At 48.0% G+C, this 16,581-nt stretch overlaps 1 protein-coding gene across 1 annotated transcript; it reads right to left on the bottom strand.

Moving 5' to 3' along the window:
* Positions 1-232: 232 nt before the first annotated feature.
* Positions 233-11,572, bottom strand: LOC135366614 (neprilysin-2-like). The gene is made up of 2 exons (XM_064599398.1): positions 11,387-11,572; positions 233-2,443 (listed from the first exon to the last, which is right to left on the bottom strand). The coding sequence occupies exons 1-2, from the start codon at positions 11,450-11,452 to the stop codon at positions 299-301; spliced, it is 2,211 nt and encodes a 736-aa protein (XP_064455468.1). The 5' UTR covers positions 11,453-11,572; the 3' UTR covers positions 233-298.
* Between the last annotated feature and the right edge of the window lie 5,009 nt (positions 11,573-16,581).

Raw genomic sequence — 16,581 nt, 5'->3', positions numbered from 1 at the left:
TTGCGTTTTGCCCCTATAAGAGGACTGCACCCCCCCCCCCCCCCCCCAGTTTTGCGTTCGCTTGCCGAGCGTAAAAAAAAGCTCTTTCACAACCCAACACTTTAAAACCCTCGCAAAGCCCTCTGAAGTCAGCACAAATTATTCTTCAGACGTTTTCTTTCTTTGCTTTTTGAGCACGCTAAGCACGCACGTACACGAATAGCAGCACAATAATAAATCCGGCAGAGAGAGAGGTTGTTTGTAGCCCTTTAATGGACTAAGCATCGCTCAAAAGTGGTGCGCATTTTTCAGCCATTATCTACCAAAATAAGCACTTTTGTGGTGGATTCATGGGAGAATCCGGTCGGCAAGCAAATGTTTTGCTAAAGTGCACAGAGTTCATGAGAGGCACGTTACATCTCTCATCCCAAGGCGGGTGTGTCGCTTCCTCATACTGAACAAGCTCATGTGCGCACCATTGTAGACAAAGAGCGACATAGAAAAGCTGATCCCTCGTCATGCCTTTCACGTTACCCAGATGTACCTTGGACTCTCTGGCAGCTTTTTGGTACGCCCTTAAGAGGGACATAATGCCAAAGGCGTCTGCCTGGTACTCCCCCGGATAATCAGCAAATGCCCTCGCTTTCGGTGCACTGTCTATATGTTCCACATAGCAACGCTCCAGAACCATGTACTCCGCAAGACTCTTGCGCGTAAACCACGGTGACAAAGCCCCGTCGCCATCTCTCAGACGACCCCTGTGATCATAGCAGTGCATCACTTCGTGCGTCACTACGAACCCCAGCCTGCCATAGTTGATCTCAGCAGGGGCTTCCAAGCTAAAGTGCGGTTTTAAGAGGTACGGTACAAATATTGAGATGATATTCGCACCTTGGGCATTGTAGCCGTTGGCTTCGTTCTGATTCAGGGGAGTCGCCACTTCGTAGTAATAATCAGTGTAGCCAGCTGCTACACCTTTCCAGTCCATTTTTGTGTGAAATTCATTCACCTTCAGATAATCCAGCACGAAAGGGCCGTTTAAGTCGGGAAGATCTCTGTAGAAGGCGTCGACTTTTTTGGCTGTATTCAGCTTCGGCGGGTATCCCAAGCGGATCCTGAGCTTGGATATTTTCTGTAAGGCTCCGGACCGTGTTTCATCATCGAGCCACGAGCAGGTTCTCAGGGATTCTTTAATTTCCTCGATGATTCTGTCTACCATTTCTCTTGCACCGTTAATCCTTGCTTCGTCAACTAACGGGAAGACCGTTGTGGAACCCGCAGCGACCGACATGGCCTGGGAAATTGTTCCAATGCACCACTCGGTCTTATAAACCGCAATTGTAAACAGGTACACGGTGCATCTCCAAGCGAGTAACAACCTCAGCTCATTTTTCGAAATGACACTTTGTTTTCCGAAGAGGGCATGGAAAAATCGGAAGTCTGCCTCGGTGATGCTGATCCTCATGTTTTGAATGGGGCGTGAGGATGAGTAGCGCTCGAGAGCTTCAGTCCACGCTTTTGAAAGAGCGTCGTCCCCGTTTTCTGAGCCTAATTTCCCCAAGTTGAACACATTGAGAGCGTTGCTGCCGTTTGACACTGTGCTGGCAGTGCTTGACATGTTGCTTATCTTCTGCTCAACCTGAGTGATACGCTGAACGAGGTCATCATTAGCAGGTGCCAAGAATAAGCCGGACATAATTTCGTCAACACTCACGTATCCTAAAAGCGGGTCCTTTGCAATCTGCCGCAGCGTGAAGTTTGGGGAGCCAGTCTCCTCCGGTTCCAAGGTGAAAAGTAATGGAATGTTAATTTCAAAAATAAATCTAACCATGACATCCAACGGGTCAAAGAACATGTCTTCTCTTATATTCATCTGGTGTTGGGCTAGGAAATCTGAGGCGACTTTCGCAGATGTGTTTCTGTCAGCTTCGCCGCAGTGTCTGTAGAGCGCTGCGGACTGCTGAAAAGCAGTTCTTCCGTGATCGGGAATGTGTGCGTTGTCCAAATTTTTCTGTATAGCTTCCTGCAAATCGCGTGTACCGACATCCCGATCCAGCGGGTCTACGTACACGCCGCTCTTCCTCAGCTGCTCGTTTTTTCCACAGGTGAACGCGTAGAAGTTGTCACACGGGTCCCTGTCCGTGTCTATGATACCCTCAATGAACTGGCGGACGTACCGACAATCATCGCTGTCGCAGATTTCTTCTGTCAGCGCAGTGGTTCTTCCAGTCACGTTGCTGTCTTCGTAATCTCCGTAATTTGCTACAGGAGGTCCCGGCTTAGACGAGACTTTACGAATCGTCACTTGTCCAGGAGATACCGGCGTGTAGACTTCGTCAGTGGTCCTTTGTTCCCTCTTTAGAAAAATCCAGAGTGCCACGGAGATGCCCACGACTAAGACGGAGAACCATATCAACCCCAGTACAGCACAGGCCTTGCTGAATTTTGCCGATCCGGTATGCTCCTGGGAAAAGACGATATTTACAAGCATTAGTAAGGCACCTCTTTGGCAGGAGCACACAAGAGAGGGACAAGACAGGATAAGATGTAAGCAGGATGTAAGTAGGATAAGTGCTGTTGACGCTCAATGGTGAGGCGCTCCGCGATCTACATTACCTCGAACGCGATTCTTCGCAGTGCACCTGCGCTTCCGGCGCGCTCCAAACAACATTATGCACATTCAACCTTCGTTTTTTATTAATGCCAGTCATATGCCAATGTTGCCGCAATGAGTGCCAATTTTAATGCCAGTCGAGTGAAGGCGGCGTGGTTCGAATCGCGCCGCTGTCTTACTGTTTCGACTGCCATACATTCGACGGATGCTGGCGACACAAGCAATAGGTACGTGCAACGGTGCAACCCAGTCGTTGATCCAGAATTCCAGGCACGGAGGGGTGTAGCAAAAAATTAGGGGTTATTCTGAACGCGTCATTGCCGATGTGTATCTAAAGTCGAAATAGCAAAGTTCCCCCCCCTTTGCTGATGGGGGTATACACATGTAAAAGAGGCAGGGGTGTAGGGCGATGAAGTGGAGATCTGGATATAAATCACTCGTGCAACTTTCCGGTACTTTTGCATGATTGCACAGCAAATCGCCGCAAAGTACAAAGCGCGGGATATAATTTATCGTACTGATTAGTTTTCTCACGTGATCTCCATTTATGTTCCTGTTTTCTCGGTAGCCATGTGATGGCACCTCTCGTATAGAGTTAGTCATTGTAATGAGACTGTACTGTTTGGGACAAGTATCATTTCAGCCAGTTGATAAGGGACACTGAGGTGCCCGGACGCTTGGATGACATACGCAGAACACTGCACGCTGCAATCGATAAGTGTTGTTCCCAGCGGGCTTCATTGCAGTGAGCGATGAAAAGGACAATGAAAGTAAACAGCAAAGTGAACAACAAGCGTGAGATGTTCATTTAATTCCTGAGACTATTATTGAGACTATTACTCGATGACTTTTGCCTGGCACTCACAGGGCTACGCGCGGTATTTTGCTTCATCGTTCTAATTTCATGTTCAGTTGATGCGCTATAAATACTTCGAGGAGTGCAGCGACAGGGGGTGCACGGTCACGTCAACACTCTAAGAAAAAAAGGAGTACTTTTACTCCTTTTGGGGACTAAATGCATTGCCACAAAAAATAGTCCCTTTCGGGAGTAAATGCACGGAAGTAAATGAATGTCACAGAATGGAGACTGCATTTCACGCGCTGTTGTAAGAGTCCCAGGTACATAATTGGTGCGCATGTATGAAAATACTTTGAAGCAAACCGTCAACCGTGATATATCGAGTGATATAAAATCTTGCGCCATACATAGGGCACAATTTGCGAAGAAAGATGCGCTAACTGTTTCTTACTCTGTGTGGCTGGAAAATTGCTACGTTGGCTGAGTTATATAGCCTTATGCCCTTCAAATTGACCAAGGGCACACATTTACGTAGACTGTTACATTCAGGAGGCCATTCGCGAAGTTCAGTGACAATTTGCAGTCCTGGGGAGTAAATGTTGGGACTAAATGTCGGGTTAGGGGACTAAAATGGGGAGTAATTACAGACTAGGGGAGCAGAAGCTGCAATTACTCCCCGTTTTACTCCATTTTTTTTCTTACAGTGAATGGTGTTGATGTTTTTCTTTTTTTGCGCAAATTTCGGATGTCTACTGTTATAGAGTCTTAACGTCTCGCAGAGTGTTCATTTTCCGTTGCAATTCTTCGTACCAAGACTAAATAAGGGAGAGAACGCACCGCACGTAAAGTATGCAATGCACGTGAATCCACACTGCTGTCGGTTTCTGCTGAACGCCTCGTGGCGGCGGTATATGATAGATTCTCCTCGCGAATCAGCAACGTGACGTAAGTCACTTCAAAGAAATAGGGCGGTCAAATTATCATATGTTTTTCGAAGAGTTATCCTCGAGAACTTCGGATCTGCTGAGACACACAATTTATTCCCAAGCGTGAACCTCATGGCGCGAAAAACTGTCCGAAACGAAATCGGGACCGAACTTTTTTCTGTGCATCACCGCATGCTCCCGAAATGCAGTCTTGGGTTGTAACCAAGTTACTTTCAACTCGTAACTGGAACTAGTTACTTTTGGGGTTAACTAGTTACAGTTACAGGTAAGCAGTTACAGTAACTAGTTACATTTCCAGAGAAGTAGCTTTCAACTGTAACTAGTGACTATTTCTGTGGAAGTAACTGCAAAATGTAACTAGTTACTCAAATAAATGTCGTGCTTTTTTTTTTTTACTCTACCTTCCCCTACTTCCCCCTAACAGTGTCTTCCTCCCTTTTATCCGTAATCGGTATGTGTCCCGTGCCTTGGGCTCTTGACCAAGCGGGGAATTCCAGCTTTGCGAACAGAAATTAGTTGGAGTTAGTGACCCTCAACGGGCTGAGTGAGTCATATGTGAGTAATAGTGTCACGGCCTTAGCACGGGATCCTGCCTCCTGTGGATTTGGACAAGGGAATGATTATGCACGAAGAAAAACTTTCCGGTCAGCTCATTGCGCTTCGGCCAGTGCAATGGCTAATCGTGCTCCAGTTGCTGCTATCATAATCTTCCGTGGCCGCTCTATGAAGCAACCTTCGAGTTTTTATCATGGGAGGACGAGAATAATTTAACTGTAAACTGCTGCAATGTTTTAGACGTTGCCTAGAGGTTACATTTCTAAGCTGCGACGTTTCCTCAATCTACCAGGTGCAACATTGCTCTAGTAAGAGAATGCATCCTTCGAAATACAATTGATATAATGAGTGCTGCAACGCTAAGATTAAGTCGCTGATGCACTGTTTTGTGAGCAACTATTGCAACACTGCATTAAAATTGATTGCCAAACACCTCATCAGCGATGTAACTGCGACATTTCTCCAGTGCAGCGCACGCACATTGCTTCGGAAACACATTCACACTGTTAGCTCTACGCATCTTTTGAAATACGGCAAAAACATTGAAATGCAAGTGCAAAGCAAGAACTGCAAGTGCAACATAGCATTGACATTGCTTGGAAAACATTGTATCAACAATGTAAACGCCACATTACCTGAGTGTAACATATTTAACATTGCTTCAGTAACACCATCGCAATGTTAGCTTTACGCAATCTTTGAGACATAGCAAGAACATTGAAGCAAGTAATACTGCTACAGCAACGAACGTAGGAATGAAACATCACTGCGAACACTTCAACGTTGAGGTTACACTGGTCACTGATGCAACACATTTGCAACAACTTCTGCTGCCTGTGCATATACTTCTTCCTTAGTGTAACTTATTTAACATGTTGTTCATCGACTACAGGAAATACATAAACTCAGGAGTCTGAATTTCCTTCATAAAACTAAGAAACAATTATAGCAAAACCGTGTCAGTGTTTCTTGTAGATACCTACCGAATAGATACCGAATCTATATCCTGTAGATATCAGAGCTTTATGTTGTGGTTTTGTCGAGCCCCGGCGGTCGCCGGCCAAGCAGGCTTCGAGGCACCGATTTTAAAAAGAAAAACAAACGTGGTTGGTGGATCCGAAAGTTTCATATTCGCCGTTTTAGGCACTGGGATTGGGATTCGCCAATATGGAATCCCCGCCTAGGATTCGATGATTCTATTGGCCCATCCCTAGTTTAAATTATTTGCAGGACAGGAATTGCGCAGCTTCACACAAATACTACTACGACGACGTAAGAGTGGTGTCAGATCTAGCTCTCTTGTGTTCCTGATATTATCGCACAAGATGTAGTATCCACCGTGATCGTTTATTTTTTTAATTTTTTTTTGGCGCGGGGGGGGGGGTATATACAGTGCATCAACAGGTGCTATTTACAAATATGTGTTCCCTACTGTCTTGAAATGGGGTAGTCTGAGAGTCATAGTGAAACCCAGGCAGCCAAGGGCAGACTTTTGACGCCCTCGAGACACTTGGCAACCATGGAGGTAAGAAACTAAGGAGAGGGCTAAAAGATCGGAAGGCCGTGGGACCCCTCTAGCGGTCGCTCCTGGCAATACCACGCCCATCTAGTTGCCCGGTCACGTGATCCCCACATGTTTCGGCGTTATGGCGGTCTGCGCGGAGGCTTTGAAGTTTAGCAAACTTCATCTTCAGCAAACGCCTTACCTTCAAGGAGTCAATTCGCAAATACTTTGAAGGTTATGGGTTGTTTCAACATTTGCCGCGTGATAAATCGCAGCAAAATAGCAAAACAGAAGAGAAGCCAGGCAATGTCACGATGACGTACGTATATCTTCTAGCGATTTAGTGATCCATTGCTTCCACACTGAGATGATCTATCTTGTGTTTCAACGGGTGTGATAACTTCGAACTCCAAATATGTTATGAAAGCGGAAACAAGTTATTCGGCCGCAGCTCGTCTCTGTATTCAGGTAAGATACGCCGCGGACATGGAGGACGCCATGTTTTATGACGTCTTGCCGTGACGTTTATGGGTCACGTGTGTGGGCAACTAACCACAATGCCATGCGCGGGTCCCAGCACGCTCGCTTGCATTGGGAGAGGCGCTTAGGGCATCTCCTTAGTTTCTTACCTCCATGTTGGCAACACATTGCAGGGACTCTGGATGATCCCAAAATTTCCAGAACACAGAGATAAAGGCTGCACTTCCAACAACAAGTGGAGTGGTTAGAGAAATCCAAGACTGCTGCATGTGTATGCAGTCCGCTGTTGGATTTGCTTCTGTCCGAGAAGTTATCTCAAAGGGGAAGCACGGGCGCACCCAGAATGATACTAGGGCTGCCCGTGAAATAGAATGAGGAGAGGGGGAAGATATGTAACCCACTTTTCTTGTCCGTTTTCTGTGGGTTAAATTGTCATTTGTTTAGCAGCAGAAATGTCAGAAGACCTTTGAGCGCAGAGCGTTGCGGGGCTGGATTGGGCCAGGGACCAAGCAATTTCGGTAGGGAGAAAGGGCGAGAGTCCAGCTGACGAAGAGACTCGGAGAGTGTGGTTCGGGAAGGTTCGTAGTGAGGGCAATGAAGAAGAATGTGCTCCAGATCCTCAAGAGCACCACAGTGGCAGCAGGTGGGAGAATCAATTTGTCTCAAGCGGTAACGCCACTGAGCTGTAAAGGCCACATCGAGGCGCATGCGGTGGATTAATGCAGCATCCTGACGAGATGTGTTTCGTGGCATGCGGAAAGCGAGCGTGGGATCAATTTTATTCCCCCCATTCCACCAAGCACTGGGGTAGAGTATCGCCTGTTGCGATGAAACTCCCCACTCTCCAAATATAAAGTCCCCAAAGTCCCCAAAGTCCCCACTCTCCGAAAATAAAGGTGTTGTTGTTGTTGTTGTTTAGCAGCATATACGTGTATATTCCAGAGTCTACTAATAGATATATCAATTGAGAGCTAGCACTCGCATTTTAGATGTCTCATCCTGCCCTTGGCTGCTTATGTTTCACTATGGCCATGTTTGCTGTTGAAAAAAAAAAAAATAAGAAAGAAACAAAAAGGGCATAGAAAAACATGAAAACAGCAACATGGAAATCTGCCTGTCCTAGTGCTCACATGGAGGCAATGCAGTGAGGTAACATATGTTCCATTTATGAACTGTACATAGCATTACACATCACAAGGGCAAACGATTATTCTTTTGGAGCTTTGATTGCCCAGTCTATTATTGGAGCTCTATGCAATTCCCCTCTTGGGATACTGATGTTGTGCAGAGTGTTAATTTTGAAACTGTAGTGTACACAGGTACAAAAGGAGAATTGTCATGTCTGCATTTGAATACATAGGAATACTTTGTAAGTACTTTCCTTGTTGACATTTATATTTGCACCAGGTCCCAACATTGCTGATTGATGGAAAATGGTAATAACTATATTTATTTGCTTGCCAAACAGTACAACAGTCTTTTCTAGTGAGATATTCCATGTTCACCAGACACAAATGTGGAAAAGTTAAAGGGCCACAATGATGGTAGAGTCTAGCATAGAAAATGCACAGAATCCCACAAAAAGTTCAAAATGTTATTTGAATTTCGTTTCACGTCGCTCGTCGTTCCATAACATCGTCGACGGTGTTGCACATTGGTAAACCGTACGTAAAACTTGTGCCGTAGCAGACTGCGGTTTCTCAAATACACAGCACGATTTTTTCCTGCAAAAATAAAACGCTGTCGGCATTTTCTCGCTAAAGCGGCTCTCGAAACGACAGTCAGTTTCCTAAGCTAATTGACCCTACAATGGGCAGGTGCTCTAAAGGAGCTAACGCAGACGCGACTTGATACAAATTGGGTGAACCAGGCACCTGTTTGTAAGTTCGTACGGTACCATTCGCTGCTAGCCTATCACTTGAAGGAAAAGGAATGCGCCGGACCGCGTTCCGTAAGCTTTTGTCCTGCACTGTACATACTGGACCTGCAGTGTTTGGCAGGCAGTCCCACGGAACTGCCAAACATGCCTCGAAAGCATTCATTAGGATCGTATGCTGTATGAATCAAAAAGTTCCAACCCGCTCCTAGAGTACAAAGGCGCACGGCTCAGCAACTCACACTGCCTGCGGTAACTTGAATGCACCTAGCGTTACAGAAGAGACGTCCCTTACTACCAAACCTCGTGTTTTTTACTTGACCTGCCGCAATTCCGTCGTCGTTAGAGGAACCAGCGACAATTTAGCCCGAATGAGACGTCAGATGCGAGTGTCGCGCATGCGCATTAGTCGTATAGGGTAGCAGGACGCGTGATTCCGCTCAGACAGACGAGGAAGGAAAGAGAGGACGCGCCCTACTGCTACGAAACGTGACGCCGAGATTGGGGGCTACTCCAGTGACGTCACCGATCGCTTCCCGGTTTCGGTTGCATACATCTCTATGGGAGCCCGTGGTGGTAGTGCGGCGAAGTGGCCCCCATCGTGGCGTGTGCAAAGCGACCTCATTGGGCTATTCAGGTAACGTGACAAGCTCGCAGCTCTAAAGAGGCTATGGCTTATCTCCTATCTTCACGTCACTTGCCCCACGCTTCTCTGTTCTGGCGAGGAGCCGTTGGGGCTCCTTTTCTTCTTTCCTCCATGCGCTCGGACGACCATGCTCTCAGTCCATTCGGCCGATTACCATTGACATCGCGAAGCAAAATGGCGTCTGTTTGTGGCAAATGGAAAGTTTGAGTTTTTCAGTTGCAGTGCATGTTACAGTGGGATTGCCACGTACGTTAACTGTTTTGAACAATCTTTATGATCTCTGGGAAGTTGGTGTACGTAACGACGCATTGAATTGGGCATTTCACACGCTTCAACGTCCAATCTTGCAGTGCTGCTCGGGCATTTCGTACGAGTACACCAGCACGAGTACGTACCATTTTCTGCATTTTCCGTCAATATGGGGGTGTACACGGGAAATACGGGATGGTACCAGATGTTTTCGAGAACAAAGAAGAACAGAGCAAAACAAAGCTCAGGGGACACCTACAGCCAAGGGTGTCGTCAAGACATCTGGACGGTATTCGGAACAAGGGAGTAGTCGAGCAACAAGGCGAAAGAGGCCGAGATTCAGCTCCAGCACCAGCTCAATCCGCTCCTGGCACGGATCTCGAGCACGGAACTATAGTGGAGTGGACACGGCGAACAGCACACGAAAATCGAGACAAAAGTCGCAATGATATCCTCGAAAGACCTTAAAAAATACTGAGAAAAATGTTGAAGTGTGTGCCGAGTAATATTTTGAGTCACACCGCTGCATTTCTTGTTTCGACTTTTGGTACTTTTCTGTCTCAGTGATCCTGTGCATACTGACATTTCCGCAGCTGCACTGACTGCTAAAGCGAACCTGAACAAAGCGTGTCGTCCAGTACCTGGGTGCTTAATCGCTTGTACGCATTACGAGCTAACGAGGGACGGCCGGGGCACTTGTCGACAAGGGCACGTGATAAAACACGTGAACGTCGCTCTTCGCACGATACGTGACGGGCGTGGTATACGTCACGCGCAGTACTTAACGTGCTTGAAATCCCTCAACTCGTTAGCTCGTTAACTGCGACGATGAAGCGATTAAGCCCGGTGAACCGAAAATATCATTTCTGTTCTGGCATCCTTTACGTACTGCACTGAGGGTCAATAAAAGTCGGGACAGCAAAATGCCCAATTTTTGCACGCGCAGCAAATCTCGGAAGTTGTCTTTCTGTACACGGTCTGAGGAACCGTACAGAGCTGTCAACTTGCCCGTTTCGTGCGAACTGCATGGTGAATCCATGTTAACTCATCAGGTGCGCAGCGCTTCAGTACATCGCGTGGAGCCTCTAGGACTGGGAAATTTGGAACAAAGTGGAACCTCGCAGACCCCAATATTCGCCAACGAAATCAAATGTTCCGCTATGACACAGGCAATGTTCCACTTGCGAACGAATGCAAAGCGGTATCAACGGAACGTGCTGCACGCGCTTTTCCATTCCTAATACGTGGCTTCTACAGGACCATGCCTGGTTTACGTTTTGTCCGAATTAGTGTGCGTTGCTATCAAGGAATCAAAAAGAAAAAGCAAAGATGAACAACATGATGAGAGCCACTCGAAAGGAGTCTCGGCTTAGTGTTTCACGAACCGCTATCCTGAAGACTTCCCAATCTGCTAAATCCCCGCCAGCTAATAACTTTTTTTTTTTTATCGGCCCAGGCGCGCAATAAATAAATCGAGGGGAGATAAAGCATCGCGAGAGTGAAAGTGCCCTCTCCACTGACACTACACTTCGCCAAGGCTCAAAAGTGCTCAACTAAAAACGCGGCAGTCCCCGCGAGGAACCACATCCCGAACAGCTCGAGCGACTTTTTCCGCGACCAACTAAATTCACTACTGTTGTATTCGAACTGTCAAACGGAGAAATAAGCAAGTGGTATGGGTGACAATCGAAATGATGGTCGCTCAAAATGGAGATTGAAGGAAGATTCCCCACATACCTCTGCGAATTCCCCCGAAGAAGCGCTCGCGTCCTGTACTACGACGAAGGATTCCGAACCTGCCATTTCTGCTTGACCGATATCAAACAAAATGAATAACGCAGATGTTCTTCTACGCCCTCGGAGCAGTGACCGTTATCCACTGTCAACCTGCACTATGACTGAATGCTCCTCCTCCTTCTTCTTCTTCTTCCTCCGCAGTGGCGCATCGCACGGGGCAATTGGCCACGGATCGTGACATGAGGACCCAATTAATGGCGGTTATGCGAAGCGATGAGAGGATGAGATGAATGAAATGACTGAATAAAAGATGGGCGGGGGAGCGGAATGACGACCTGGCAATCTACCAAAAGACAAAATGGAAAATGCTACCAAATCTACCAAAAGACAAAATGGAATGCTCGTTGAGCGGGATGGCGATGATCCCTTCTTCTTCTTCCACCACTAAGCACAGTGGCCACAAGCCACACAGGCCGATTGGCCAGGGTTCTGTGCAGACTAATCTCTAGGGACTCGTTCCCCCAGGACGCACATTCCCCCAGGGCGTCAGTCGTGACGTTGCCCACATACGTGAGGCCGACAACGGCAAGCCCTTTCACCACACCAGACCAGACCCAGACTCGTAAGTCCCACGGCTTCACACGCGGTACAAGGAGGATGGTAGGTTAATATGACAGTAGAAGGAAGCCATAGTATAGGAAGGAAGCAAGGAGGCGGAAGGTGCGCGATGATTCAGAAGCTGCCGCAACATTCCTAACCATGATGGGATGAGTTCTTATTTAGCCTCCATCATACCATGGCACCGCATCCGCAAGGAGGATTGGCCAGGACAGCCTTGGAATGCGATGACTATATGATGGAGCTACCAGTTAGAAGCGGTTAGAATCAACGATGAATGAGATGAGGTGGTCTACGATGACCCGGTGCCGCTTCCCATCGTGGGATGCGGCAATGGAAAGTAACGATGGTAAAGTGAAAGGGATACAAGCCTAATCAAGAGGAGAATGAGATGTTGATGACGTAGACTGTGATAATGGGTGCACTCGAGTACGAAATGATGCACGGTTTCGTCATGACCGCAGTGTGGACACCCTGGCGAAGATAGCACTTCAGCGCGATGGAGGTAGAAACACAGCGGGAGGGCAAGGCACCGGAGACGGGTAATAAGGACTTCGATTCGGCGAGTCGAGGTGCAGTGGTTCGGGTTCCGTGAGCAGGATAGGTGTTCATAACCAGGGCGGGGTGAGTGCTGTTGAAAGAAGGTGACATAGCGTCTAAGGCGCGCACGAACGACGTCGGCGATTGGCGGAAGAATATTGATCCGTGTGCCAGCCAGGGTCATCTTTGCCAAGGTGTCGGTAGCCTCATTGACCGGGAGACCACGATGGCCAGGGACTCAAGTAATGACAAGATGAGAGATATGACGAGGAATAAGCGACAGCATGAAACCATGCGTTATTGTGACTACCTAAGGCCGATACTACCGATGAGTAAAAGGACATTACTGAAGCATGTGGGGACTTTCCGCAACGCCAATAACATCGCCAGGAACTCTCCTTCGTATACGGGTGTGTAGTTCGGAAGGTGAACAGAGAAGTGAGAGTCCAGTTGAGGAATAACGACACCCACTGCAGCACGCTCGCCTGACACAGATGCGTCGGTTGCAATGACCAGATGGTCGGTGAACCGTGAGAGGTGATCTGTTAACTCCGCCTGCAGATAGCCCAAGGTTGCGTATTTAGCGCCGGGGCTAGAGATATCGAGGACCTGGATGAAGTCTGGTGTGGCCGGGAGCGCTGGTGTAGCTGTGTCCACACGGGAAACGTTCAGAGGGGCCAGAAGAGATTCAGCAAAGAGTAGCTGCTGAATATTAAACTTACGCCACCGCCTACGCAGCCAAAAAGATCTCATATCTCTCAGAGACTCGTTGTGCCTGGATGTAAGGGGATGCTATAACAGCGAGAGGAGAGTGTTCACAGTTATAGAAGGTGAATGCGGGTCTCCAGCGGCAGAACGCGGAATTCAAGGTAGAGCGCACCGTTATCCGTAAACTTCGGAAGGCCCAAGCACCGACGAAGAGCTTTCCTCTCGATGACAAAGAGCCTCGTGAGAGGATAGTCGGGGAGATGGGAGAAAATGGCACATCCGTATACTCAAGGATGGGGCGCACGTAGCGCTTGTAGACAAGCAGCGAGGCAGCCCTGCGCGTGCCGACGTTGGCGCTGGAGCACCGTTGAATGCAGTCTAAAGAGACACAGACCCTTTTGCTATTGTACCATACACTCAGACACTTCAGGATATGTGACTGACGCGTATGTGTGACGCGTATTTCCGATCATTAACTCAATGCTTGGTGGCGTCCCCCGAGAACGGAAAGGGCAGAATAAAAGTGCAGCACATTTCTGCGTCTTCAGAGAGAGGTGTATATCCCGCGTCCATCCAACTAAGGTGTCGAGGTGTCTCTGCAATTTAACGTAAAACACCTGCAGAGATGGAGTAGAAGCAAATAAGGCGACGTCGTCGGCGTAAGTGATGGTCAAGATGTTTGGATCCAGAGGAAGAGAGCTCATTAGGATATTGAATCCTAATGAGGGGGGACAGGAGGGGGGACAGGACGGACCCTTCGGCACCTCTCGGTATAGGGGCTGGGACGTGGAGACGAGATGGCGGTCAGAGCAGTAGAATGACCTCCCGAGCAGAAACTGCCGAACCCAAGACACACTATACGCTGACGTATTAATAGCGGCAAGTCTCAGTAGCAGTATGCGACGTTCGACGCTGTCATATACCTGGGCGAGGTCCAAAGTAGCAAGTGCACAGATCTCACCCATCTCTTGAGCGCGGCGAATCTGGCTCTCGAGGTTAAGGTGAGCCATCCAAACGGAGCAGCATGACCGGTAGCGGATTTGACTAGAGTTGTAAACGCCGGCGGACTCCACGAAGACAGACAGCCTGCGATGTCTTGCATAGGACTGACGTCAACGCTATAGGCCTTAGGTTGTCCATCGCCAAACCCTTCGAAGCTACCTTTTTTAGCAGGATGATTCTCGCCATTTTCTACGTAGGAGGGAGCCAGGACGACGCTAGGGAAGTGTTGACGATGTCGAACATGACGCGAGGGTGAGAAGACCAGAGCTGTCTAAGCATCCTATAGATACGATGGCGTCCGGGCTAGGGGCCGTCGCAGGTAGGGTGCGGACAACGCATTCCAACTCTTCCCGTGTGACAGCGACGAAATCAGAGTGCGGTGTCCCCTGTGGAAGCGGCGTGAGAGGAAGAGGCACAGCGCTCTGGAATCTGGCAGCAAGTCCTATAGCGATGTCTTCGAGGTGTACTCGTGCGTCTGCTTCGGACAGGGTAGCAACCTCGGAAGCGGCACAACGTTACCTGTACAGTACCAAGCCTGTACGGTACCAAGAATATTACCATTGTAAAGCGAATGGAAATAAACTGACGTCGACTGAGGTAGGTGTTCCTTCTTGACTCAAAAAAAAAAGGAACGTCACAGCAAAGCCAATGTTCATCTAGCTCTCCACAAGTAGCTAACTCCACATAGCAGCCTGCTGCTTCACAGCAACATCAACACTCCCTTGGGGGTGTACACATTACACAACATGATGCATTGTGCTGTGGTATGATAACATACTGATTGTCTCACAATATGTGTATATATATGGTAAGGGCCCAAAGGGCACACTGCATGGCTTATACCCTCCGGAATGTATATCCATACCTGGCTGCAATATTGCATATCAATGCACGTTACAATAAACATTTTGACGTTTGGCCGTTATGATACTACCTTCGGCCGTATTGAGACTTTGGCCGTAATGAGACACTTAGGGATTAAATGACTATCGGCCGTATTGGGACTTTCGGCCGTATTGAAACATCCGCCACAACGAGATTTCGGCCGTAATGAGATACAATCCAGTTTAAACTCCTAGCCAAATCGACAGCACAGCTCGCAACATGGAACATATGGGACATCCTGCAGTGGAATTTCTATTGTATCCCATTACGGCCACTGCAGGATATGTCCCATGTTGTATGTTGCGAGCTGAGCTGTCGATTTGGCTTGGAGTTTACAATAAACTGAGGATGGTCGACTGCAAAGGTAGAATTAGGTTCAGGATGCGTCGTACGTTTCCTGGTAGTGCATCTGTCGTTATCAGCCGTTGTAAAAAAAAAGATGAGTACCAATAGAAACGATAGCTGTTGCAACGTCTGATTCCTGTTGGGCTTGGAGGTGATGGTGGCTGCCGTGGTGCACAGGATTACACGTTTGCATTCTCGTCGTGTGCCAGGAGCACGCGTGGCGACATGGTTGCCCTGAGGTTTTGAAATACTTTGCCCTTGATTACACATCGTTCTTGCTGGAAGGGTGCTGCACTCTCAGAAAAAAGGCTGTGAAAAGGTGGCAACTTCTAAAGTTACCATCTACACTCTTAAAAATGAACTTCACCACATAGCACGCTCCTTGTCAACCACCATCCCGAATGACAACGTTCTCGCCCCTGATTTGTGCTGTGCATAATGGCACAAAATAGGCTCCTCCTCCCTCTAGAGTATAGCCAAGTACAGAAGGTATAGCCAAGTTACCAGTCAACTTCTTAAACGGATTGGGTCCAATATGCTCTACCTAACGGGTTGACACGATACACATTTGATTACGCTGCGCTAATCTTCGATGGGCGCGTTGGTTTCAACGGTTGTTCACGGCTACCTGTTTAGCAGTGGTATTAGCCATGTTGAGAGGTAGGTGGTGGAGTTCAACTAGGCAGCTGTGCCCATATGCACTTGCAGCTTTGCCAGCAGGCTGACAACAGTGGTGCCAAAGCAAAGAACACAATGCCATTGGCATACTATGGGCATACATTGTAGTGAGAAGCTCAGGTGCAGAAAGAAGAGAGCTAATCAGAATGTTAAATAAAATCAGAGACAACACCGGGCCTTGGTGAACGCCTCTACACTGAGGGTACACGCTGAGCAGGGTAGGCATAAACTCATGTAGAGGGACACCACCACCTCTACATTTGGTGACCCAAACAACGAACACCATGTTCGGCGCAATTCGGCCCAATACCATCCCGAATTTCTGCAAGCCCACCTCCTAAGTCATCTCCGAAGGTACAGTGCATCATTCTACCAAGGAACCGCTAGGCGACGACGTCAAGCCACCGCGGCTCCACTCA

Source organism: Ornithodoros turicata, chromosome 8 (genome assembly GCF_037126465.1).
Source record: "Ornithodoros turicata isolate Travis chromosome 8, ASM3712646v1, whole genome shotgun sequence".
Taxonomy (NCBI): Eukaryota; Metazoa; Arthropoda; class Arachnida; order Ixodida; family Argasidae; genus Ornithodoros; species Ornithodoros turicata.
This window is presented reverse-complemented; position numbering and strand designations above follow the sequence as displayed.

What these genes read in the sequence shown, in the direction of transcription:
- LOC135366614 (XM_064599398.1), bottom strand. Translation starts at nt 11,452, where the DNA reads ATGGCAGGTTCGGAATCCTTCGTCGTAGTACAGGACGCGAGCGCTTCT. An exon ending in CTTCGGGGGAATTCGCAGAG is followed by an intron (nt 2,444 to 11,386) that starts GTATGTGGGGAA and finishes GTCTTTTCCCAG; the next exon opens with GAGCATACCGGATCGGCAAA.